The 25795-nt window shown below is 36.8% G+C and overlaps 1 protein-coding gene and 1 pseudogene across 5 annotated transcripts in view; both read left to right on the forward strand.

Moving 5' to 3' along the window:
- Positions 1-25795, forward strand: part of DMXL2 (Dmx like 2) — a 158682-nt gene that overhangs the window by 61202 nt on the left and 71685 nt on the right. For all 5 annotated transcript variants that reach the window (XM_044230926.1, XM_044230928.1, XM_044230925.1 and 2 more), the window contains exons 7-13: positions 812-990; positions 2686-2869; positions 5975-6149; positions 9917-10156; positions 10651-10922; positions 11898-12594; positions 12943-13064. In XM_044230926.1, the coding sequence (XP_044086861.1) occupies positions 812-990; positions 2686-2869; positions 5975-6149; positions 9917-10156; positions 10651-10922; positions 11898-12594; positions 12943-13064 (1869 nt within the window). The remainder of the gene's footprint in view (positions 1-811; positions 991-2685; positions 2870-5974; positions 6150-9916; positions 10157-10650; positions 10923-11897; positions 12595-12942; positions 13065-25795) is intronic.
- On the forward strand, positions 24874-24941 carry LOC122894784 (annotated as a pseudogene).

A 25795-nucleotide genomic window follows, 5' to 3' on the forward strand; every position in this document is an offset into this window, starting at 1 on the left:
GCTCCCTGCTGAGAAAGGAACCGGATGCGGGACTTGATCCTAGGACCTTGGGATCATGACCTGAGCCAAAGGCAGACAATTAACTGACTGAGCCACCCAGATGTTCCTGTTCTGGCCTTTAACACAATTCTTAGAACTAAGTAAAATGGTAAAGTCAGTGCCTATTGTTAAGTTTATAGTATCTTATTTAAGTGGGCATAAAGGTGATTCCTGACAATTCTCTAAGTGCATTCACTTCATTTAGTGTGGAGATCAGAGAACTATGGTTTTTATGTTCTTAAAAGGTTGTAAGAAAAAACCAAACAAACAAGGAGGCACTATGTGGTCCACAAAGCCTTCCATACTGTCTGGCCTTTCACAAGGAAAGTTTGCTGATTCCTGACATAATGTCTAAGAAGCAGCTCATATTTAAAAAGGATTGGTTTCACTTTTAGAGATGTCTTCAAAAAAGGAGAGAGAATGTTAACAGTGACTAATAACATGGCCTCTTTCTTATTTTATCCAATGGCATCTGATTTCGGAATCTTCTCTGCAGTGACCTCTCCATGTTTAAATGAAGGATTTTGGCTTCAGTCTCTATTTGAAAACCACCATTATGTGCAGAGGAGATTGATAATGAGAAAACTATTTTTCAAGAGTAGTATCCTTTAGGGGCATGAACATTACGCTTGGAGTTTGTGCTATATAAAGCTCACATGTTAGTTTTTACAGATAGCTTAATTTTTAAAGGTTCTCTAAATCACTAAATCACTTACACTTTGAATTGTGTTATGTTCAGGTTAATTTTATATTGACATATGTATTTTTGCAGGATGATTGTCTTTTGAAAGTATGGTATCCTATGACTGGCTGGAAATCCTCAATTATACCTCAGGATCATCAAGAAGTGAAAAGGAGACAGGCGTCTACCCAATTTTCCTTTGTTTATTTGGCACATCCCCGAGCTGTGGCAGGTTTCTCATGGCGTAAAACTAGCAAGTATATGCCCAGGTTAGACAAATGTGTCCCATAACTTCGGTGTGTTTACTTATGTATTTGTAAAAATACTATATATTTCTAAAAAGCAAAGGTCTTTTTAGTACATTGACTTGGTGGAAATGAAAAGCATAGGCTCTGGGTGTTAACTGCCTGAATTCTAATCCTGCTGTTGTTACTAGCTTTGTGAACATTTGCTTGCATTTCTAAAGTTCTCTGTGCCTTAGTTTCCTTCTCTTAGGTAACAGTACCTTCCTCGGAGGGTTGCAGTGAGACTCATTATCCTAGTGCATGTAAATACTTACTGCAGGCCTTTGCACATAGTATGGGCTTAGGCTGTGTTAGCTGATACTGTTAGTAGTAGCAGCAGTAGTAAGAGTCCAGGAAGGAAATGTTGGCAAGTTTGAAAGCACACACTGAGGGAAAATAAACATAGTAATAAACTATCAATAATATACATGGTAAGAAAGCATATCATTTACAGTGAGTAAAGTGGCCAGGTTTTTCTTAGGGCCATCAACAGAACCTTTTCAAAGATTTAATTGTTGTAAGTATTTCCTCAATGTTCAACATCTCTTAGAAGTATTAAAGAAACTACAGAACAGCTCATATAAATGATTCCTATATTATATATATAGTTAAAAAAAACTTGCTTAGAAATCTGTATTTTTGAGAGAAAGTTATTTCATGTGTGAACTGTTCACACCTGATAGGAAATACAACATATGTTATAGAAATGCTCAGTAAATGGGAAATTCATTTTTGGAATCTGAGTTAAAAGTTTATTCTGCTTAAATTATTTGTGTCTGTTGAAAACATTTGCAGAATACCTTTGACCAAGTCGGATTCTACGTTTGTTATTTTTTTAAAGGAAGGATGATTTTTTATTCTTTTATAATGAGCGGTTAATTCACTTTAGCTGCTTGGTGTTGTAACATTTTTGCTTATTTTAACTTAATGGAAATTGACTTATAGTTTGAAATTATATCCTTCTTGCAGTTTTATTTTGAAGATGCTCATTTGCTTACCTGTTTATAATCTTTTGAATATAAGAAGGATGATACAGGATGACACAAATAGTGCTGTAAGCCATGCAGTTTAATTACATTTCATGAACTTTTCTTATGGTCATTCTGTAATTTGCAACAATTAGGTTTTCTTTTGCTCTTTCATTTGTTTAGAAGATACCAATATTCCCACTGAACCTAGTTTTCAAGCAGCATGTATGTAATCAGGCATAAACTTCTGTCTCTTTGTCAAGACCATTTCCTGGTTTTTATGGTGTTCACGTTCACAGTGATAACTTGTGTATGATTTCAAGCTTCTATTGACCTCTCTCTACACACTATAACATCTAAGCAGTTGGAAGCATACTGTACTGTCATTTAACTGAGCCATTCAAGGTGTAGTTTTAATGAATCAAAGTGTCAGGGACAGCTAGGTTGTTTCTGTTTTATGGCATCTGATTGCAGCCCTTTATTCAGCCTGCCATCTTGCAAGTATAAGCACGTAGTCAGTGGGGTTTGGTGAGAGTGTGAAATAGGCTGTATAAATCTCTTACCATTACTGGAAAAATAACTGCTCTTGGTCATACTGTTAGGTGTGCACTAATGCTATTTTTATACATGAAGAACCAAATATTAATAAACTTTAATTCATCAGTGGCGCTGATATTCATAGTAACTTCTGTTTGCTTCTCTTTGTCATTAGAGGTTCTGTCTGTAATGTGTTATTAACTTCATGCCATGATGGCGTCTGCCGACTCTGGGCAGAAACTGTATTACCAGAAGATTGTCTTTTGGGTGAGCAGATCTGTGAGACTACCACTTCTAGTGTTGCCAGCAACCTCACTCAGGCTGGAAGACACAAAGACAGAATACAGCATGCTCTTGAGGTACTATATGATATAAAATGGTAAATAAATGTTGAAGATATGTGAGTTTGGTGGGAATTTATAAGATAGGATGCAGGTAGTGTACCTGGTACAAGTAATGATGAAATTAATAACAAATAATTCTTACTAATTTGTTTTGTGCTTGTAAGACAACTCATTTTATGCCCCGTAGAAACCAAATGCAATAGTAATGATCTCAGACATGTAGTCTAGGTAAGTAGTATAATTTTAATTTTTTCATTTTGCGTGTCAAATATGAAAATCTATAGGAATAAGCTTTGATTAGTACAACACATAAAGGACCCTGAAACTCTTTGTAATTAAAAATGTTTTGGACACCTGGGTGGCTCAGTGGATTAATCCTCTGCCTGCAGCTCAGGTCATGATCTCAGGGCCCAGGGATCGAGTCCCACATTGGGCTCTCTGCTCGGTGGAGAGTCTGCTTCCCCCTCTCTCTGCCTACTTGTGATATCTCTCTCTCTGTCAAATAAATAAGATAAAATCTTTTAAAAAAATGTTTTACTTTTGTTTCATGAGGATTAAATCTTACATGTGTGTTCTAATTAAAAATGACTGTTTTGATTAAGAATCAGACATAAGTCGACTTTTATATAATTGCTTATAATTTCCATAGTTTACTATTTCAAAGGCAAATTAATTTTTCCAATTTTTAAATGCAATATATATGAAATAAATGTGCTTCCTATGAAATTAGATTATTTATAATCCAAACTGTTGTGTCCATTATGGTAATAAAATGAGATAAACACATTTTTTTTTTTTTTTTAGAGAGTTTTATTTATTTGGCAGAGAGGCAGGCAGAGAGAGAGAGAGGCGGAAGCAGGCTCCCTGCTGAGAAGAGAGCCCGATGCCGGGCTCGATCCCAGGACCCTGAGATCATGACCTAAGCCAAAGGCAGAGGCTTAACCCACTGAGCCACCAGGCACCCCGAGATAAACACATTTTTAAAAGTTATCAGAAATTTATTTTTAATTTTTTATAGTTTTTTAAAAAAATATTTGAGAAAGAGAATGAGAAAGAGAGCATGAGAGGGGAGAGGGTCAGAGGGAGAAGCAGACTCCCCGCTGACCAGGGAGCCCAATGCAGGACTTGATCATGACTTGAGCTGAAGGCAGTCGCTTAACCAACTGAGCCACCCAGGCACCTGTAAATTATCAGAAATTTATTGAAGTAAACCTAGATTGCTAATTTTCTTAATTCTTCATGTGTGTCTTCTTGCTACAGAAAGAATATGTGCTTATTCTAACATTAGATTAGAAAAAATGTGGAATTTAGAATCCAGCTATTCAAGTTATGTGTGTATGTGTATTTTTTTTGTTTATAAGATTGAGATCATATTATGCAGTAATGTTTTATAACTTGCTTTTTATACTTACTGTGTTATAAACATCTCTCTACATCACTAATTATGTTTTTATACTATTTTTTTACATTAACATTTTTATGGATGCATAACCAAAATATTTTGCTGTTCCAGCAAGCAGAAATATTTTTTGGGTTGTGTAGGCTGAAGATGTACTCCTTAAAAGTTTTATATGAAGTAGGCTTACTTTGATTCTGTCTGTGATTGGGCACCGTTTATTTATACTTTAAATTTAAAGTACAAACGAAATTAAAAGCAGAGGGCAGAATAGTTAAAATTATATTTTAATATTTGTTGAAATTTAGTGAGACAAAGTACTTAATTTACTACATGTTTACAGTCATTTTTATATACTTATGTGGCATTTTATCTTCAAATTACATATAAGCTTTTGGAAACTAGGTGTTATGAGAGACATCTTTGTATCCTCCATGGTACCTGTTATATTGCTTTTCAGGTGTAAAACTGAAATACCAATTGCTATATAAAATAAAAGCAGCAGTTGTAAGTAAACATATATAATTAGTGATTTGACAAATTTTTGCTACCTTTTTAGTAGTGTTATTAATTAATAATGTTAAAATTGTTTTTAATAGAAAAAGCCCAATTGTCTGATTTATAAGCTGCCTTGGTTTTTGCCATCCTTTTGTCTGAAACGCCTAACAGTAAGGTCTATGTAATTCTGTATATACTTACACATTTTGTTCTTCAGAAAAAACAATCAGCCAGTATTACAGCAGCCTTGCCAAAATAATTTAAAGTAATGATAAATGCTAAAGATCAAATGAAAATAATTTCACAGACATTGTGGTGTATCAGGTCTGTAATATATCCATCTTAACCCTATTAAAGAAATAAGCAACTCCGTAGCAGGGAGACTGGAGGTAGAGGACATGCTGCCATAGATCTGACACTGTTTTCCATATGAAAGGAGGTGAGGGAATTGAAAGGAAATGAAATTGAAAGGAAAGACCAGATGTATTACTTTAATACAGACAGAACTGAGAGGCTGCCACATTTTATTTAGCTGACTGTGAGAAACAAAAAAATAGAATGGGAAATTATTGTAAAGCATGGTATTGGGAGTGGTTAAGCGACAGAGTAAGGAAGTACTGTGAGTTGGGGTTATGGTGTAGAGATACTTTCTTTTTAAAATAGTTCAGATCATTGGGTATGTTAGTGGAGAATTTTTATCCTATGGACGTACCTCAATTTAAATAAATCCCATAGGTCGGCACTTTCATGGCTCCTCTCACCTATGTAGATTCCCCTTATTCTGTACTTTTGTACTCTATTTTTCTTCTTTATAACAGAGATAATATATTATTTAGCTGTAACTGTTTAGTTATTCGTGAGAATTTTGGGGAGAAATACTCTTCTTCCTGGTAGAAAGATTCAGGCTTTTTTTTTTTAAACTGTTATGACTAGTAAATTTCATCTCAGGGGTGGACTATCCTGCAAAAACCCAGACTTTGGACTCCTGATCTTAATAGAAGTTTCTATAGATATAGATGAGCAACTACTTCTGCCTTGAACTATAAAATTTGCAGAAACTATGGAGAATATAATCAGAATTCTTCAGTTGAAGTTAAGGTAGTTCCTTTAAAAATGTTGAGATTTTTCAGAGAAGAAAATTATAAAATCCTTAATAATCAGAAATACTTGGATTAGGATTTATTAGACTTTCAGAGTTGGATTTAGCTATTATTTTTCTATTTTAGACAATACACCATTTGAAAAATTTAAGAAAAGGACAGAGGAGGTCTTCTGTTCTTGTGACTCACACCGAATTAATGCCTGACCAGACGGCAACGCATGAAGTTCAGAGACACATTTCCCACCATGCCAATGCGCTATGTCATTTCCACATTGCAGCCAGCATCAATCCTGCCACAGGTAAGGGACAGTAAAGTTTTAGTTCCTATACCTACTCTGAAATAAGATAAATAAATAGAAAATTGGGACTACTAATAGAACCTGTTTTTCATTTTATGTTAATATTCCAAGTTGCCTTTAAAAATACTTCTTAATTCAAATAGGAAAATAATATAAAGTACCATTTCTTAAATTGAGATTGTGTGATTCTCAGGAGACAACTGCAAATAAGTGTTTCTGAGCAACTCTGTTTTGTCTAGTATATAGAGCAAGCTTCTAAGTAAATTGGAGCTTTAGTTGAACTTGGAAACACAAGTGGTGGCAGCCTAGTTAGATTGATGTCCCTACTACCTTTTATATTTTCACCATTGATGTTTCTTCTCAACTTTTCTTAATGACCATCTAATATATTTTTTCATAGTTTTCCTTGTATTTCAGCATATCTTATTTTCTAATCCCGTAGATCTATTTATTTATTTGAGAGAGGCAGAGAGAGAAGGGGCAGGGGGAGAGAATCTCAAGCAGATTCCCTGTTAAGCAGGGAGCCCAACCTGGGGCTCATTCTCACAACTCATATGAGATCCTGACCTGCTGTTGGAGGCTTAACCAGCTGAGCCACCCAGGCTCCCCGCCAAATAGACTTTCTTATCCTACACTTAGGGAAAGGTATTTTTTTCTTCTAACACTGATACTTACTTTTTTGCTCCTTTCCTTCTGTGAGGTTGAGAAGAAGTATTTTGAGGCAAGTTGTGTTGGCAAAAGCTTATTTGAAAGCTTCTATTTAAGGACATTGTTTTCTTTTGTACACGAAAAACATGAAAAGGCACATAGATAATTTCATATTACATTGCTGATATAACTATATTTGTGTAAAGCTACAGTCATATTTATTGAAATGGAAGTCACTATATCGCTTCAGAATGCAGAGGAGTTTATTTTGAAATGTTTGTTTATATGGAGGTGATATTCAATAAATAGAATTCCAAACAAGTGATCTTTAGGACATTTGCCCCATTGTCACAGTGGCTCTAGATATGGACTGCCCAATATGGGAGCCACTAGCTACGTGTAGCTCTTTGAGCATATGAATGTGGCTGGCCCATATTGAATTAGACTGTAAGGTACACACTGGAGTTCTAAGACTTAGTACAGTAAAAGAATGTAAGATCTGTCATTAACCATTTTATTTAATATTGATTACATGTTGAAATGATGATATCTTATGTATATTAGGTTGAAATAAAATATTACAATTAAGTTCGCTTGTTTATTTCTTTTTTTTTTTTTACCTTTTATAATACAGCTGCTAAAATGAAAATTGCCTATGTGCCTTGCATTTGTGTTTTGCATTATTTCAATTGGACAGTGTTTTGCTACCTGGTTAAATGTTACTTTGCTTACTGAGCTCACGTACTAATTCCGTTTGTTCTAAGATTGTCTTTATAATATTAACTCGCTTTCAAAATGTTAGTGGTTTCAGATTTTTGTAAATTTTTAACGTCTTTAAAAGAACCTTATCATGAGTTATTGATTATAATGAAGATCTAGCTTCAAATGGAGTATAATTAGTGATAGTATGCAGTAAATTCAACACTTCTTAGAAAGGTTGACTTTTTAATGGTATATGTTATGCTAATTAAGTGGAATAGGATCACAGGATTGTCCTCTGTGGATAGGTTTTCTGTCACATATTTGAGTCTAAGTACTGGATATGTTCTTGTAGCCAGCCAGCCTTGTCTTTCAACATCTTTACTAAATAACCTTCATCTTTTAGCCAGTTTTATCTATTTTTACTTTAACCTACTACATACTATTTTAAAAATCATTTCATAAAAGTATTTGTACTATATATAAATACATAGTTTGACCAAATTGATTGCTAAATGCAAATAATTTTGTATTGTAGGACTCTTCCTCTTCTTCAGCTTTTTTTCAGGAAACTTTTTGAGTTTACATTAAAGCTGAAAGCAAAGATTAACAAATACCCATATAAACCTTTACCCAAATTCACCAGTTGTTATTATCTTGTCCTGCCTGCTTTTATTCTCCCCTTCTGCCCATTTGTGTATGTTTGCTTCCTCTTCCCTTATTTTTGGCTGTGTCATTTGAAAGTAAAGTTGTCACCAACATTATCCTTCATCTCCTAAATATTTTATGACATTATCCAAATAGTTCAAGTGTGTCTTTTAATAAAATGGAAGGTTTCCTCCATTACTATAATACTGTTACTGTATTTAAGGAACATGGATAAGATTATATTTAATATATAGTTGATATTAAAATATAGACTCTATTTTATTCACTTGATTGTCATTTCTTTTAAACTCCTCATCTACGATAGTTCCTCTCAGTTGTCAAAAAAAAAGTCTCAAAGAACTTCTCTGTTATCTTTTAGAGCATCTTGCTGTCTGAATATTTGCTCACGATAAGGTTTAGGTGAAACATTTTTAGCAAGAATAGAGGATGTATTGTTTTATAGTATTCCTAATTTATAAATTCTATTTTATATGTTTTGTTTCATTTTTATCAGAAACCCAGGACTGTCATCCAGGAATTAGAAAAAAAGAACAACTTGGAACTTTATTTAACAGAACACTACCAAAAATATCCTGTGCATTTTTTTTTTAAAGATTATTTATTTATTTATTTGACAGACAGAGATCACAAGTAGGCAAAGAGGCAGGCAGAGAGAGAGAGAGAGAGAGAGAGAGAGGAAAGCAGGCTCTCCGCTGAGCAGAGAGCCCGATGCGGGACTCGATCCCAGGACCCTGGGATCATGACCTGAGCCGAAGGCAGCGGCTTAACCTACTGAGCCACCCAGGCGCCCCTATCCTGTGCATTTTATCTTTAGACTTTCATATCTTGCAGAGGACAGTGGTTTTTTGTTTTGCTTTTGTTTTTGCTTTTTGCTTTCTGTTGAATGGATTATTTGTAACATTAATTGGGATTAAGGAGATTGATTTTTTTAGCTTCAGTGTTTTACATGAACTAGTCTATTTTGTGAATCACAGTTAACCCAACTGGAGGAAACCTGCTAATATACTTTAGAAGTTTGCTTGTCTTCCCATGTTCTTCTTTGGCATTATTTTCTCCCAGCTTTTTAGTTTCAAACATTTTAGAAAGGTTGAAACAATACTAAGGTGAACATTCATGTCTTCTACTTTGAATAAAAACTGCTGACATTTTGCCACAGTTGCTTTATTCTCTCTGTATATACCTGTGTGTGTTGGGGGTGGGCATGTGTGAGTACAATTCTTTCTTAATCTTTTGAAGTAAGTTACGTGTAGCATGGCACGTCAGGTTTACATACTTCAGATAGTATCTCCTAAGAGTAAGGAAATTCTCTCACATGATCATAATATTGGTATTATATTTAAGAAAATTAGTAGTTATTTATAATCTCTAATATCCAGTTCATATTTAAACTTAAATTTCTCCAATTATCTAAAATTCTTTTATAGCTGCTTTTCTGTTTTATTTTTCTGTTCCTCCATCCCCAAACCAGGATTTAATAAAGGTTCATGCATTTGGTATATATATTTTTTAAATTAGTAAATTAATTCCATTAGTAATTTAAGTCATGTACCATTAATTCTTAATATTTACTTTTACCATTAAATTCAGTTAAAGTTTTTACAAATCCTGCTGGAGTTATGTTGACCTTTTCTGTGTAAATATAGAGTTAGTCTTTATAAAAAGACGAACTTATAAGTGCTTTATAAGCACTGGGTAATCTTTTTAAAGACACAAGAAATTCATATTGAAATCTTAACTTTTTTTCCCCACAGATATTCCAAATGTCTTGGTTGGCACCGTATTTAACATTGATGATGGAAATGGGGGTTTTGTGGTTCATTGGTTAAACAACAAAGAGTTTCATTTTACATCATCTACTGAAATATTTATGCAGCAATTACGAAAACTTTCTGAGAAGCAGATAGATCATGAAAGTGATGAAGGAGATAGAGAAGATGAGGAACGTTCACAGGAGGAAAAAGAGAGGGGTTTACATATGAAACTAGATCATGGTTAGTATTGCATGTTCAGATTTTTCTTTTTGGCAAGTCAGCAGCTTCTTGTGATACCACTTTTAGTTTATAATCCTTCCTTCCTGCTCTTCTTTTTTACTTTTCCAGTCACTTACTGACCATCTACTGTGGTCTGTTTACCATCTAGCTCTATATGCTTTTGTTACATGTATTGCTTTGAGTAATATACTATTTTGGAAGCCCTGTCCTTTTGGGGGGATCACTAGTTTTGCTAGTGATAATGATAATGTGAATGAAATTCTGATTTCTTTAAAAGTAAGAAAGAATAGTAATTTTCAGTTCAGACCAGAAAATGATTTTCTTTTTTTGTTTTTTCTCATTCCCGCCCTGCCCCGACCATAAATTGGAAAAGGGATTTATAGTTTCTTAAGATAGTATGCTGTTGATAGTCTAGTATGTGATTGCATTTTTATGATATTATTAGTATGTATTGATAAATTAGTGTGTACTGATAAATTTATTTTCTGATTCAGAATTATCCCTGGATAGAGAATCTGAGGCAGGCACAGGATCGTCAGAACATGAAGATGGAGAAAGAGAGGGAAGTCCCAGAACCTTTTCACGACCTAGTGTACCAATGCCATTGCCTACAGTTCTGCTTGATCGGAAGATTGAAATGCTGCTAACTGAATGGAATAAGAACCCTGATATGCTTTTTACTATACACCCTGTAGATGGTACCTTTCTAGTGTGGCATGTAAAGTATTTGGATGAATATAATCCTGGAATATTTAGACAAGTCCAGGTATATTTTACTGATGAAGCGTTTGCTACATTTCTTAAAAAAAAAAAAATGCTATTCAGATTTACCATGTTTTCAGAAATATTCAAAAGATTCTGTTTTTGAGAAGCAACTGAGAAGAGAATACTTATTCTTGTTACCAGAGGGGGATGTATGACCACAGATTTTATAAACCTGGTTAATTCAAAGTAAAATGAATTTGGCTTTGAAATGTGGTACTGGGTATTTGAATATATATGTACATTGGCTTTTTTCCTGGGAATTCACATTATTTTGAATACTCTTAAAACTACCCTAAAAATGTGACTCAGGTCTGTCCCCCTGGTTTTATTAATTAAGTCTAACTGTTAACTTTTTGAACTTTTTTTTTTTAAGATTTTATTTACTTATTTATTTATTTGACAGAGAGAGATCAGAAGTAGGCAGAGTAGGCCGAGCAGAGAGCCCGATGCAGGCTCGATCCCAGGACCCTGAGATCATGACCTGAGCCAAAGGCAGAGTCTTAACCCACTGAGCCACCCAGGCGCCCCTAAAGATTTTATTTGACAGACAGAGATCACAAGTAGGCAGAGAAGCAGGCAGAGAGAGAGGAGGAAGCAGGCTCCCCACTGAACAGAGAGCCTGATGCAGAGAGCCCGATGTGGAGCTCGATCCCAGGACCCTGGGATCATGACCTGAGCTGAAGGCAGAGGCTTTAACACACTGAGCCACCCAGGCACCCCTTGAACTTTATTTTTATTGAGATTTGTGGTGTGGTCATTTAGCTATACAATAAGGCACTTGAAACTTTTCTTTTTTTCAGGCTTCTTTTGGGCAGCAAATAGAGATAAGATATTATATAAATAGAGGAAAAGAATTAGACCAGAAAGAAGTTGAAAATGATAATTTTTCTAGGATGTTTTGAAAATGGAAGTGTTTTTGGAAGACTTTCTGAGAGGAGGAAAACTACTTACATTGAATTCATATCGTGTTTTTCAGGTTTCTTTTTCTTCTCGGATTCCTGTTGCATTTCCCTCTGGTGATGCGAGTTCTCTTAGTAAAAATATCATGATGTATGCCTGCATAAATGCTACGAAAGATTCTCCTCACACTCTGTTACACCAAGAGATGATGGCTGTAGGCAGTCCTCATGGATCACAATCGTACTCCAGATCACACACTACAAATATGAACATTTTAGCTCCTACAGTAATGATGGTCTCCAAACACATAGATGGTTCTTTAAATCAGTGGGCAGTCACTTTTGCAGATAAGTCTGCCTTTACCACGGTTCTGACTGTATCTCACAAATTTAGATACTGTGGTCATCGATTTCACCTCAATGACTTGGCATGTCATTCAGTTTTACCATTGTTACTGACATCCTCTCATCATAATGCTCTGTTGACTCCTGAATTAGACTGTCAGTGGGACTCAGACAATAAAGTAAGTAGATTGATGGATCCTGTAAGACATACAAAAGGTTCCTCAAAACAACCTCTTAGAAATGCAGCGACACGTACATTTCATGACCCGAATGCAATATATAGTGAGCTTATTCTGTGGCGTGTAGACCCAATAGGACCTTTGTCCTACACTGGAGGAGTATCAGAATTGGCTCGAATTAACTCTTTACATACATCAGCCTTCTCTAATGTTGCTTGGCTTCCGACTCTTATTCCCAGCTATTGTCTTGGTAAGTGTTCATTTTAATTCTGAAATAAATAAAACCTTTTAAACTGTTTTTAAATACACAAAATGTTTTATATTTGCCATTATTAGGAGGATTTTTAGCAAGTATTGAGAATGTAGACATCAGACTTATGTTTAGAATTTCTAGAAATTTGTTTTTAATTTTTCCCCCTCTCATGACATATTTTCTATTGATTTCTTTCATTAATAATTTTATATCCATTAATTTTATGTGTATTTATGATTCTGGACCATGGTTGTGTCTAAAAAGAAAAGTGTGTATAGGTTTCTCATCCTTCAGCCAACAATAAAAATAAACTATCTTTATAATGCAAGGCCTTTACTCTCTCAGGCACATACTGCAATTCTGCAAGTGCTTGCTTTGTTGCTTCTGATGGCAAAAATTTGAGACTCTATCAAGCTGTGGTTGATGCAAGGAAATTATTGGATGAATTATCAGATCCTGAATCTTCAGTGAGTATTTCCTGATCTTTATTAAAATATCTAGTCTGATAAGGAATTCTCTTTTTACTTTGTCTGGAACTTTTAGTTGGTGCTTAGGGAGTGAGTACATGTTCTGGGCTCTATATGACAAATTTGCTGTTTCTTAATTTGTGTTTGCAGGTACATGAATCAATATCACACACCAGTATATTTTACATTTAAAGAAGTAAATATGCCTTTTTATTGAGAAATATCCTGATTTCTGCTGGACATTTTTCACTTTTTAGTTTGGTTCTGTTAATCTTTCTTTGCTCTAAGGAAGCTTTACCAAGCCCTTTGTGTAGGTTGGAAAATTTGAGCTTTTCTGAGCTTTGTTGACCATTAAAAAAAAAAAAATCCTGTAGTTAGAATATGTTATCAGTGGGTGGCAGTATCTTATTCTGGTGGTTCTGTAGCTGAACTGGAAGTCAACTTATATTAGTTACTATTCAAATTTGAATAGTGGATTTTACCTTTACCTCTGAATACATGCCTTTTTATAAAGTACTTGTTCTAACAAAAATGTTTCCAGTATTGAAAACCAAAGATATTTTTGAATATCTACTATGTGTCCTTCAGAGTGAAGGGGATACAGAGTATAAGTTTTGGTGTGTGTCTTTAAGGAGCTTTAGATTTAGCTGAGAAGAGAAATTATTATTTTTTTTTTTAAAGATTTTATTTATTTATTTGACAGAGAGAAATCACAAGTAGGCAGAGAGGCAGGCAGAGAGAGAGAGAGGGAAGCAGGCTCCCTGCTGAGCAGAGAGCCCGATGCGGGGCTCGATCCCAGGACTCTGAGATCATGACCTGAGCCGAAGGCAGCGGCTTAACCCACTGAGCCACCCAGGCACCCCGAGAAGAGAAATTATTAATAAAAGCTTTAACAACGGTTTCACACAGAAGCAGTGTCTGAGGGTGGTGTGTAACTAATTGTCAGACAGATGGCCCCAGAAGTATCCCATAATCCATAGGAGAGAGAGATCGTAGGAGGGTAGGCCTAGAAGTCTTCAGTAAGGACAGTATTTAGGTTTGTTTTTGATGGATGGATAGGGTTTAGAAAGATCCTTTCTCTTTGCTGGAGTGAGAGAATGGCCTCCAAGTGTGGATACAGGAAGGTGCACGTATAAGTAAGGCTTGCTTCAGGAATGGTGGTACAGCTGCTTAGCCTGGAGCCAGAGACTTGGCCTAGAGGAAGTAGCATCTTAGAATCATGGACTTGGAAGATACTTTATAGGTCATCTAGTCTAAACCAGCCATGTGATGTTTCATTCCCCTCTACATTTCTGCCAGTCTGTCCCCTGGCCTAGAGGGGCGAGCCTCAGCTCTAAATGCAGCTCATGCTGCTTTTGAATGACCCTCACTGCTATACCGAAAATAAATTTGTATTCCTTAAATTCTGCTTGTTAGCCCTGGTTCCATTTAGGAAAAGTCTAATATTCCTTACATGTGAGATCACTTCAGATATTTGAAGATGACTGTCTTAATAACCTCTGAAACTTTTTTCCTCAGGCCAAACCTCTCCCTCCCTCAATAAACTAATTCTGTTTTATATTTGGCTCTGGTTACTCTTCTTAGCAGTTTTCAGCTTGTTTATACTCTGGGCATTGTAGGACCACTAGAATACAGCAGTATTATGGCCCCTCTCATTAGATTCTATTGTGTTTTTGGTAATCATACTGATTCTTTGTTTGTAGTTGATTCATACTGAGCTGACTCTCATTTAAATATCCCCAAATTTTTTTCTGCCAGTAAGCCATTCCGTATTTGTGCATTTGAGTTGTGGCCCAAATGAGTGCCTATTTTCATTATTACATTTCATCTTGCTAGGTTTAGTCTTTCAGTTTCTTTTTGATTCCAGATTCTGTTGTTCGCGTTATTGCCTTATGACTTATATCACCAGTCTGTTTGATGAATGTTGTTTCCACATCTTTGTCTGAGTCAATTATAAAAGTGTTAAACAGGATAGGACTGAAAAAAGAGCCTAGCATTGTACATTTGAGATTTTTTTTTTCCATTTTTATTGTCGGAAATATTTCTTCAGCTTGCCTCTAGGATTTCTATGAGGCAGCTTGTCATGCGCTTTGCTGAAATAAAATACACCCTGTCTGCCAAATATCCTGTAGTCAAAAAGAAAGTTAAATGATTGTTTTACTGTATAGTAGGTTAAATGTACCTACCCTGATGTCTGTTATTGACTAAAAACCTTGTACTAAATAGACATCAAGGTCTTTAGTTTGCCTTCCTGCATTATATTGTTTTCCTTTTTGAAAATTGAAACATTTAACTATTGCTAGTATTTTGGGTGCGACATTTCCTATGATTTCTCCAAGAACATCTTCTAAAGTTCATTGAACTCATTTGCAAAATTTCCCACTAACCAGGCATTACTTTTCCGGAAAATTTAAATTTATATAGAGCAGTTAGATACATTCTTGGAATTTCTTTTTTTTTTTAATGAATTTAATTTTCGTGTGTTCCAAAGTTCATTGTTTATGCACCACACCCAGTGCTCCACGCAATACGTACCCTCCTTAATACCCATCACCAGGTTTCCCCAACCGCACATCCTCCCACAAAACACTCTAGTTTGTTTCTCAGAGTCCACAGTCTCTCATGGTTTGTCACCCCCTCCAATTTCTCCCAGCTCACTTCTCTTCTCCATCTCCCAACATTCTCTGTTTTGTTGCTTCTGCTCCACAAGTAAGTGAAACCATGATAATTGACTCTCTCTGCTTGACTTATTTCACTCAGCATGATCTCTTCCAGTCCCATCCATGTTGATATAAAAGTTGGGTATTCATCCTTTCTGATGGAGGCATAATACTCCATTGTATATATGGACCATATCTTCTTTATCCATTCATCCATTGAAGGGCATCTTGGTTCTTTCCACAGTTTGGTGACAGTGGCCACTGCTGCTATGTACATTGGGGTACAGGTGGACTTTCTTTTTACTACATCAGTATCTTTGCGGTAAATAGCCAGTAGTGCAATTGCAGGGTCTATTTTTTTTTTTCATTTTTTTTCCAATTTATTTATTTTCAGAAAAACAGTATTCATTATTTTTTCACCACACCCAGTGCTCCATGCAAGCTGTGCCCTCTATAATACCCACCACCTGGTACCCCAACCTCCCACCCCCCCGCCACTTCAAACCCCTCAGATTGTTTTTCAGAGTCCATAGTCTCTCATGGTTCATCTCCCCTTCCAATTTACCCAAAAGCACATACCCTCCCCAATGTCCATAACCCTACCCCCCTTCTCCCAAACCCCCTCCCCCAAGCAACCCACAGTTTGTTTTGTGAGATTAAGAGTCACTTATGGTTTGTCTCCCTCCCTATCCCATCTTGTTTCATGGATTCTTCTCCTACCCACTTAAGCCCCCATGTTGCATCACCACTTCCTCATATCAGGGAGATCATATGATATTTGTCTTTCTCCACTTGACTTATTTCGCTAAGCATGATACTGCAGGGTCTATTTTTAATTTCTTAAGGAATCTCTGCAGTGTTTTCCAAAGTGGCTGCACTGACTTGCATTCCCACCAACAGTGTAAGAGGGTTCCCCTTTCTCTACATCCTCTTCAATACTTGTTTACTGCCTTGTTGATTTTGGCCATTCTAAATGGTTTAAGGTGGTATCTCAATGTGGTTTTGCATTGAGATACTACATTCTTGGAATTTCTTAATTTATCCTGTCTTCTACTCTTCCCTTTACCAACGTACATTTTTTCTTAGCCCTATTTTCATTAATTTTTAATTTTTTAGTGTTAAAAAATACATATTCTTTGTAGAAAATTTTTGGGTTTTTTTCTGTTTTTTTTTTTTTTTTTTTTTTTGAAACTAAATTCTTTTTTTAAATTTAATTTCTTTCTTTCTTTCTTTTTTTTTTTTTTTAGATCAAGAGTGCATGTGCATTTTGGGAGAGGGGCAGAAAGGGAAAAGAGAATCTTAATCAGGGCCCATGCCCAGCTCAGGAGTCTGACTCAGGGCTTGATCTCACCACCCTGAGAGCATGACCCGAGCTGAAACCAAGAGTCTATTGCTTAACCAGCTGAGCCATTCAGGCACCAACTAGCTAAAATTCTTGAAATGGAAGACCAGAGAGAAAGTAGGAATTAGTTCTTATTCTCTCCATCTTTATTAACATTAAAGTATCAGCCTCTGTTAATGAGCTCATCTTTTCCTTTATCTCTGTACTCTGAAAATAGTAACTTATTCAGTTACTTAATTTTTTATTTTTATTTATTTACTTTTTTAACTTTATTTATTTGACAGAGATCACAAGGTAGACAGAGAGAGGGGGAAGCAGGCTCCCTGCTGAGCAGAGAGCCTGATGCGGGGCTCGATCTCAGGACCCTGAGATCATGACCCGAGCCACAGGGGCTTCACACACTGAGCCACCCATGTACCCCCAGTGACTTAAGTTTTTTAAATAAATTTTTAGTTTTTTAATAGTTTTGGATTTATAGAAAAGTTGCAACAGTGAACAGTTCTCATCCACCCCACAGCCAGTTTCCCCTATTAACATCCCATATTACCAGCCGAACTCTAGACTTACTAAGATTTAGAAGATTTTTCTGCTAATGTCCCATTTGTGTTCCAAGATCTCACCCAGAAGCCATATTATATTTAGCCATCATGAATCCTTACTTAGCCTTCTCCAATCTGGGATAGTTTCTCAGTGTTCTTCATTTCTTTCTTCCTCAGTATTTTTTCATGACTTTGACTGTTTTGAATAGTACTGGTCATACATTTTGTAGAATTTTCCCTTGATTTGGGTTTGCTGTTTTTCTCATGGTTAGACTGGAGTTACGAGTTTTTAGGAAGAATATCCCAGATGTGAAGTACCCTTCTTTCACATTATATGAAGGGTACATGCTATCAACATGGTAAGTCGCTCCTTTCCTCTTTTTATCTTCTCAGTCTTGCTATGGATTTGTTAATTTTATTGATTTTGTCATAGAATGAACTCTTTGTTTCATTAAGCTCTTTGTTTTTGTTGTCATTTTTATTAATTTCTGCTCTTTTATTATTTTCTTCCTTCTGCCCTTTCTTGGGTATAGGGGAGGTTCTTTTTCTAGGTTTCATGACACAATAACTTAGAGTTTTGTTTTGAAGCTTTTCTTATTTTCTAACATATGCATTTAGTTCTGTAAATTTCCCTCTCAATACTACTTTGGCATTTTGATAAGTAATATTTTCATTTTATTCACTTCACTGTATTTTTAAATTTTCCTTGAGAATTCTTACTTGACTCATGGGTTATTTAAAAGGGTGTTGTTTAGCTTCCCAGTGAATACTGGGAAGAGATTTTCCTGTTATCATTCTGATTTCTAATTTGATTGCATGATGGTAGGAGAACACCCTCTATGATTCCAATCCTTGTAAATTTATTGAGGCTTGTTTTATGGCCCAGGATCTTGTTTATCTTAGTATGTATTCCATGGCACTTGAACATTTTCTGCTGTTGTTGGATGTGGTATTCTAAAATTTTCAGTTAGCTTTTTTCATTAATGGGGGTATTGAGATCCTCTTGATCTTTGCTAATTTTCTGTCTAGTTCTAACAATTTCTATCAGAAGGGTGCTGAAATTCCCAACCGTAATAGTGAATTTGTCCATTTCTCCTTTTAGCTCTAGAAGTTTTGTGTTTCACATACTTTGCAACTCTGTTTTTTTGCATATACATTTAGTTTGAAATGAAGGTGTTGGCAGGACCATGTTCTTCCTGAAGGCTCTAGGGGAAGATCCTTTCTTGCCTCTTCCTAACCTCTGGTTGCTCTAGCCAATCTTCAGTGTTTGTAGACTTGAAGCTGCAACACTGCAGTCTCTGTCTCTGTCTTCACATGGTCTTTCTCTCTTTCTCTCTCTGGGTGTCTCTATGTGCCCTCTCCTTAGAAGACATCCACCCTAATTTAGTATGACCTTATCTTAAACAGATTAGATCTGCAAATATCCTTCCTCTAAATAAGATGTCAGGGTGCCTGGGTCACTCAGTCATTAAGTGTCTGCCTTCGGCTCAGGTCATGATCTCAGGGTCCTGGGATTGAGGCCCGCATCTGGCTCCCTGCTCAGTGGGAAGCCTGCTTCTCCCTCTCCCACTCCCCCTGCTTGTGTTCCTTCTCTCACTATATCTCTCTCTGTCAAATAAATAAATAAAGTATTTTAAAAATAGAAAAAATAAATAAGATGTCAGCATTTGCATCAACATGGATGGAACTGGAGGAGATTATGCTAAGTGAAAGACAATTATATGGTTTTACTTATTTGTGGAACATAAGAAATAACATGGAGGACATTAGGAGAAGGAAGGGAAAAATGAAGGGGAGAATCAGAGGGGGAGACAAACCATGAGAGTCTATGGACTCCAGGAAACAAACTGAGGTTTTTTTGCTTATTTTTTTTAAAGATTTTATTTGTTGAGAGAGAGAGAGACAGCACAAGCAGGGGTGAGAGGCAGGCAGAGGGAGAAGGAGGCTCCCTGCTGAGCAAGAGGCCCGATGTGGGACTCAATCCCAGGACCCTGGGATCATAACCTGAGCTTAAGGCAGCTGCTTGACCAACTAAGCCACCCAGGCTCCCCTAAACTGTGGGTTTTAGAGGGGAGGGGGGTGAAGGGATGGGTTAGCCTGATGATGGGTATTAAGGAGGGCACATATTGCATGGATCATTGGGTGTTACATACAAACAACGAATCATGGAACGCTACATCAGAAACTAATGATGTACTGTATAGTGACTAACATGACATAATAAAAAATATTAAAAAAAAAAGATGTCATTCTGACATTCTGGGTAGACATGGATTTTCATGGGACATTAGCCCAACCCCTTACACTAACCAGCTTTTTTCTCATTAGTTGTGTTGCAGTTACATAGTCAGAAATGTCCAAGTCCTTCTAGCTTCCAGACTCTCTTAAGTGGGGGTGTAGCTCAGTGGTAGAGCATTTGACTGCAGACTCTCTTAAGCCTTTTTTTTTTTAAAAAAGATTTTATTTATTTATCAGAGAGAGAGAGGGAGAGAGATTGAGCACAGGCAGACAGAATGGCAGGCAGAGGCAGAGGGAGAAGCAGGCTCCCTGCCGAGCAAGGAGCCCGATGTGGGACTCGGTCCCAGGACGCTGGGATCATGACCTGAGCTGAAGGCAGCTGCTTAACCAACTGAGCCACCCAGGCGTCCCACTTAAGCCATTTTTTAAAATTAACATATAATATAATATTTGTTTCAAGGTTTCAGGTGTGTGGTTCGTCAGTCTTATGCAATTCACAGCACTCACCATAGCACATACTCTCCCCAATGTCCATCACCCAGCTTCCCCATCCCTCCCATCCACCTCCCCTCCAGCAAACCTGTTTGTTTCCTGAGATTAAGAGTCTCTTACGGTTTTGTCTCCCTCTCTGGTTTCATCTTGTTTCATTTTTCCTTCCTTTCCCTATGATCCTGTCTTGTTTCTCAAATTCCTCATATCAGTGAGATCATATGATAATTGTCTTTCTCTGATTGACTAAGCCATTTTGACTTTCAGAGCCATATGTTATAAGGAATTCTGAGATTTTTGCCTTTCTGGATGATAGACTATAGGACCTCACCCTTATTGTTGATCTTAAACTCTTAACATAACATACTTGTTCCCTGTCAAGTTCCCATTATTTCTGCTGATCTGTTTTTTTTTTTTTTTTCTAAGAGCAGCTGTTCTTCTAGTTACTTCCTCTACTAATTGTAAGTTGAAATATGGCAAGAAATTGTCACATGCTGTCCTCTTCCTCAAATGGGGTTTTTAGTAGATGCTGGGTAGAGTCTAGCTTTTTTTTTTTCCTCTACAAGAAACATCTGAAAATATTTGAATTTTATTCTGGAATCAAGAGATGAATTTAGGGGACAGTAAACTTTTTTTGGATGGGGAAGTAAAGTGATTAGTTTGCAGGATGGAGTGTAGTTGGTAGGCACTGGAAACATTGGAGACGGCAGGAAATCTGTTGAGGTCATTAAAGCATGTGGTAAAATAAACCTGAGCTAGAGTGGGATTTGGCAGATATTGAGAACGAGCAGAATAGGGCTTAGTAGTTGCTGAATATGAATACTAAAGGAAATGATTCTAAGGTTTCAATTTTGTGGTAATGGATTCATTAGTAGCAGTTAGATATTTGTGAGGTATTGTCGATGACTTAAGTTTGAGATACACTGAGTGTGAAGTGACTGAGGTTTTAGGTAGCAAAATGTAGTTTAGAACTGTTTTGAAGACATTTGGAAATTAATTCCTAATGTTCCTTCTCAGATACTAGTGTACATTTGGTACTTATTAAGACAGAACTTGAGGTTTTTAGACCTTTAAAGGCACGAGTAACAGTTAACGGTCATAAATATGACTTTGATTCATCAAGAAGCAATTTATGTTGAGCAAACTGTTTATGAAGGCAGAGATTTAAAGATTTTATTTTATTTTATTTATTTATTTTTAAGATTTTATTTATTTATTTGTCACAGAGAGGGAGAGCGAGAAAGCGAGCACAGGCAGGCAGAGGCAGAGGGAGAAGCAGGCTCCCTGCTGAGCAAGGAGCCCGATGTGGGACTTGATCCCAAGACGCTGGGATCATGACCTGAGCCGAAGGCAGCTGCTTAACCAACTGAGCCACCCAGGCATCCCTAAAGATTTTATTTTTAAGTAATCTCCACACCCAGTGTGGGGCTCAGACTTACAACCCTGATATCAAGAGTCGAACGCTCCACCAGCTGAGCCAGTGAGGCGCCCTGAAGACAGCAATTTAATTAAAATTTTTAAAAATTCCATTCATAGTACTGAAGATACAGTTGTTCTAATGCTTGGTATCATGTCCTCTTAAGTTGTTCTAATGCTTGGTGTCATGTCCTCATGTAGCAAGTGGCGAGATCCTTTTGAAAGCTGCATGATACTCCACTGTACCTGTGCACCTGTCAGTGGACAGTTGGATTACTTCCATCTTTTGACTATTGTGAATAATGCTGTGATTAATATAGGTGTACAAATATCTCTTCGCAGTTCTGCTTTTTTTTTTTTAAGATTTTATGTATTTATTTGGGAGAGAGACAGTGATAGAGAGTACTCTGAGTGAGGAGAAGGTCAGAGGGAGAAGCAGACTCCCCATGGAGCTGGGAGCCCAATGCGGGACTCAATCCCAGGACTCCGGGATCATGACCTGAGCCAAAGGCAGTCATCCAACCAACTGAGCCACCCAGATGTCCCCGTAATTCTGCTCTTAATATTTGGGGGTATATACCCAGAAGTGGGATTTTTTGGGAACCTCCATACTGTTTTCCTTAATGGTAACACCATTGTATATTCCCACCATCAGTGCACAAGGTTCCAACTTCTCTGCTTCCATTCCAGCAGTTATTTTCTGTTCTTGGTAGTGGCCCTTCTTATGAGTATGAGGTGATACCTCATAGTGGTTTTGATTTGAATTTCTCTCGTGATTAGTGCTATTGAACACCTTTTCATGTGCATGTTGGCCATTTTTATAGCTTCTTTGGAGATATGTCTGCTCAGGTCCTTTTGCTTTTTTGCTGTTGTTGAGTTGTAGAAGTTCCTTCGGTGTTCTGGATGTTAAACCCATCACATATAGAATTTGCTGTTACTTCCTTCATTCTGTAGTTTGCCTTTTTACTCTTTCAGTTGTTTTCCTTGATATGCACAAGTTTTTAAGTGTGATGTAGTCCATTTGTCTATTTTTTTATCTTGTTGCCTGTCATATCCAAGAAATTTGGTGTCATATCCAAGAAATTATTGACAGAACCAGTGTCTTGAAGCTTTCTCCCAGGTTATCATTTGAACTTTAGGATGGTTTTTTCAATTTCTGCAAAATATGCCACTGGGATTTTGATAGTTATTACATTGAATCTATTGATTATTTTGGACATTTTAATAATATTAAGTCTTCTAATCCACAGCATAATATCTTTCCATTTATATATCTTCTTTGATTTTTCTTAACAGTGTTTTATAGTTTTCAGCATACAAGTCTTTCATCTTCTTTGCTCGGTTTCTTAAGTCTTTTCTTCTTTTTGATGCTCTAATAAGTAGAAAATATTAATTTCCTTTTTGCACAGGTCATTGTTAGTATACAGAAACACCTGATTTTTGAATGGTGATTTTTGTATCCTATAGCTTTTCTAAATTAGTTTATTATTTCTAACGATTTTATGTGTGTGTGTGGAATTTTTTAAGTTTTCTACATATAAGATCATGCCATCTGCATGTAATTTTATGTCTTTTCTAATTTTTATGCTTTTTATTTCTTGTCTAATTGCTCTGGCTAGAACTTACAGTCTGTGTTGATCATAGTGGTGAGAGTGGGTATCCTTGCCTTTTCCTGATCTATCTTAGAGGAAAAAGTCTGTGTTTTCCCATTGGGTACAACATTAGCTTTGAGCTTTTCATACATCTTTTATTATATGGAGGTAGTTTCTTTCTATTCATAGTTTGTTGAGTGTTTTTTTTTTTCATGAAAGCATGTTGAATTTCATCACTGTTAAATTTGTGTCTGTGGGGAAAGGTGGTCTTGGACTTCCTATTCTCAATATAGAAGTCAGAATGACATTTTTAAAGTATAATTTGTTTGGATCATGTTACTCTTAGGCCATTGTCCACAGTGAACTATAATACTGTACAGACTCTACCCCCATCCAGCCTTCCTTCACTTCTCTGATACTGCGTTTTTCTACTTTTCCCTTCCCTCATTTTGGCTCCAGCCATACCAGTCTTTTTACTGGTCCTGGAGCACGGGCAACCATCTCTCATCTTAGTGTCTTTTACTTTCTGTTCTCCCTGCCTGGCATGTTCTTCCCTCAGATAACACATGGCTTATATTCTTGCCTCCTTTAGGTCTTTAGTCAAGTGAAGGCTTCATGACCACCTCTGCCCAATACTTCCTGTCCACATTCCCACTTTATTTTCCCCTTAACACTCAGTACCATTTCACAGTTTGTTATACTTACTGAATTGTGAGCTATTTGTCTGTCTTTCATTTGAATGTAAAATGGGGGCAGTGTTGTATTCCCAGTGCCTGGTATCTGATAAGCACTCTATAAATATTTGTTGAGGTAATGAGTAAGTTGATGAATGTCATGCTGAAGTGGTTTATTACCTTGTGAAGGCAATGGGAAGCTAGCTGTTGTACCAATTTGTACTTCATTAGCAAAGTTTGTGAGTACAGGCTTTTTCCTCCCTCTTTTTCTTTCTTCTTTCAAAATCTTCACTATTTTTTTTTAAAGAAAATACCTTTTTTTTTAAAGATTTTATTTATTTATTTGACAGAGAGAGATCACAAGTAGACAGAGAGGCAGGCAGAGAGAGAGAGAGGGAAGCAGGCTCTCTGCTGAGCAGAGAGCCCGATGTGGGACTTGATCCCAGGACCCTGAGACCATGACCTGAGCCAAAGGCAGCGGCTTAACCCACTGAGCCACCCAGGCACCCAAAATCTTCACTATTTTGAACTAATGTATATTCTTCTGATTTGCACATTTTTTAATCTTTGCAGAAATGGAATGGTTTTTCATATTTTTATTGTCCATTTGTATTTTCTTTTGAATTGCTTATTCATGTTCTTTGTGGGTTTATAGTATTCACATTGGGAAGAAAGACCATACTAAGTAGGAGAAGCTACACACAGATCTTTCTTTGCATTTTGTGGGGAAGAGCACATTGATCAGGGTTGTACTTTTTCAGGGAGAGACAGTCAGTACCCCTTGATTTCGTCCCAGTGTCAGTCAGGGCCTAGGTGGGAGACAGATGGCACATGATAAAGGTTTAACTGTGAAGAGTTTATCATTTCTTGGCCTTTTGGCTAAGATCAAGTGTAGTAACTGTGAAGAGTTTAATGAAATAACTCCTTTTAAAGATGAGCACATGATTAACCCACAAGTGATAATAAAGCACTCAGAGTCTAGCAGCAGGGTGAAGCCATTATTACCATTATCCAAATACTAGCCCCCGAAAATATTCATGTGCTAATCCCCAGAACCTGCAGTTTTTTTTTTTTTAACCTCACATGGCAAAAGATACTTTGCAGATGTGTATAAATTAAGGGTCCTGAACTGTAGAAATTATTCTGTATTATTCAGGTAGGCTCAGTCTGATCACATGAGTCCTTGGAGAAGCAGAGAACCTTTACTGACTATGGACAAAGAGGTGGGTGACAAAAGAGGAACGGTCAGAGAGATGATATTTCTGGGTTTGGGGAAGGGGAAATGGGGACCATGAGCCAAAGAATGTGACTAACCTCTACAAGCTGGAAAGGGCAAAGAAATAGGATTTTCCCCTCAAGTCTTCAGAAAGGAATGGGGCCCTGCTGACAAGTTGATGTTAGTTCAGTGAGACCCATGTCAGACTTTTGACCTATAGAACTATAAGAGAATACATATGTGTTGTTTTAAACTGCTCAGTTTGTGGTAATTTTTTGCAGTGACAATAGAAAAATATATCCCTGTGCCTCAAGGGACAAGAGAGCAATAACAGTGTGCCAAAGCCTGGGGAGAGCTAAAGCCATGGGAGCAGGAGCTGCCTGCTGGGAGAGAGGGCTACAGAGGAACATAGCCACTGCCAGAACTGTGGGGAGCAAGGGGGACACATGCCCTGACTTCTCTCTCTCTCCTCTCCAGTCTCTGACCAGTCCCTCCCACTGAGTAAATTCAGCCTGAAGCTGAAGCTGACTTGCAACCTGGGGCATAGGGTCCAGAAGTTAACCTC

The sequence above is a fragment of the Neovison vison genome, chromosome 13, assembly GCF_020171115.1.
Source record: "Neovison vison isolate M4711 chromosome 13, ASM_NN_V1, whole genome shotgun sequence".
Classification (NCBI taxonomy): Eukaryota; Metazoa; Chordata; class Mammalia; order Carnivora; family Mustelidae; genus Neogale; species Neogale vison.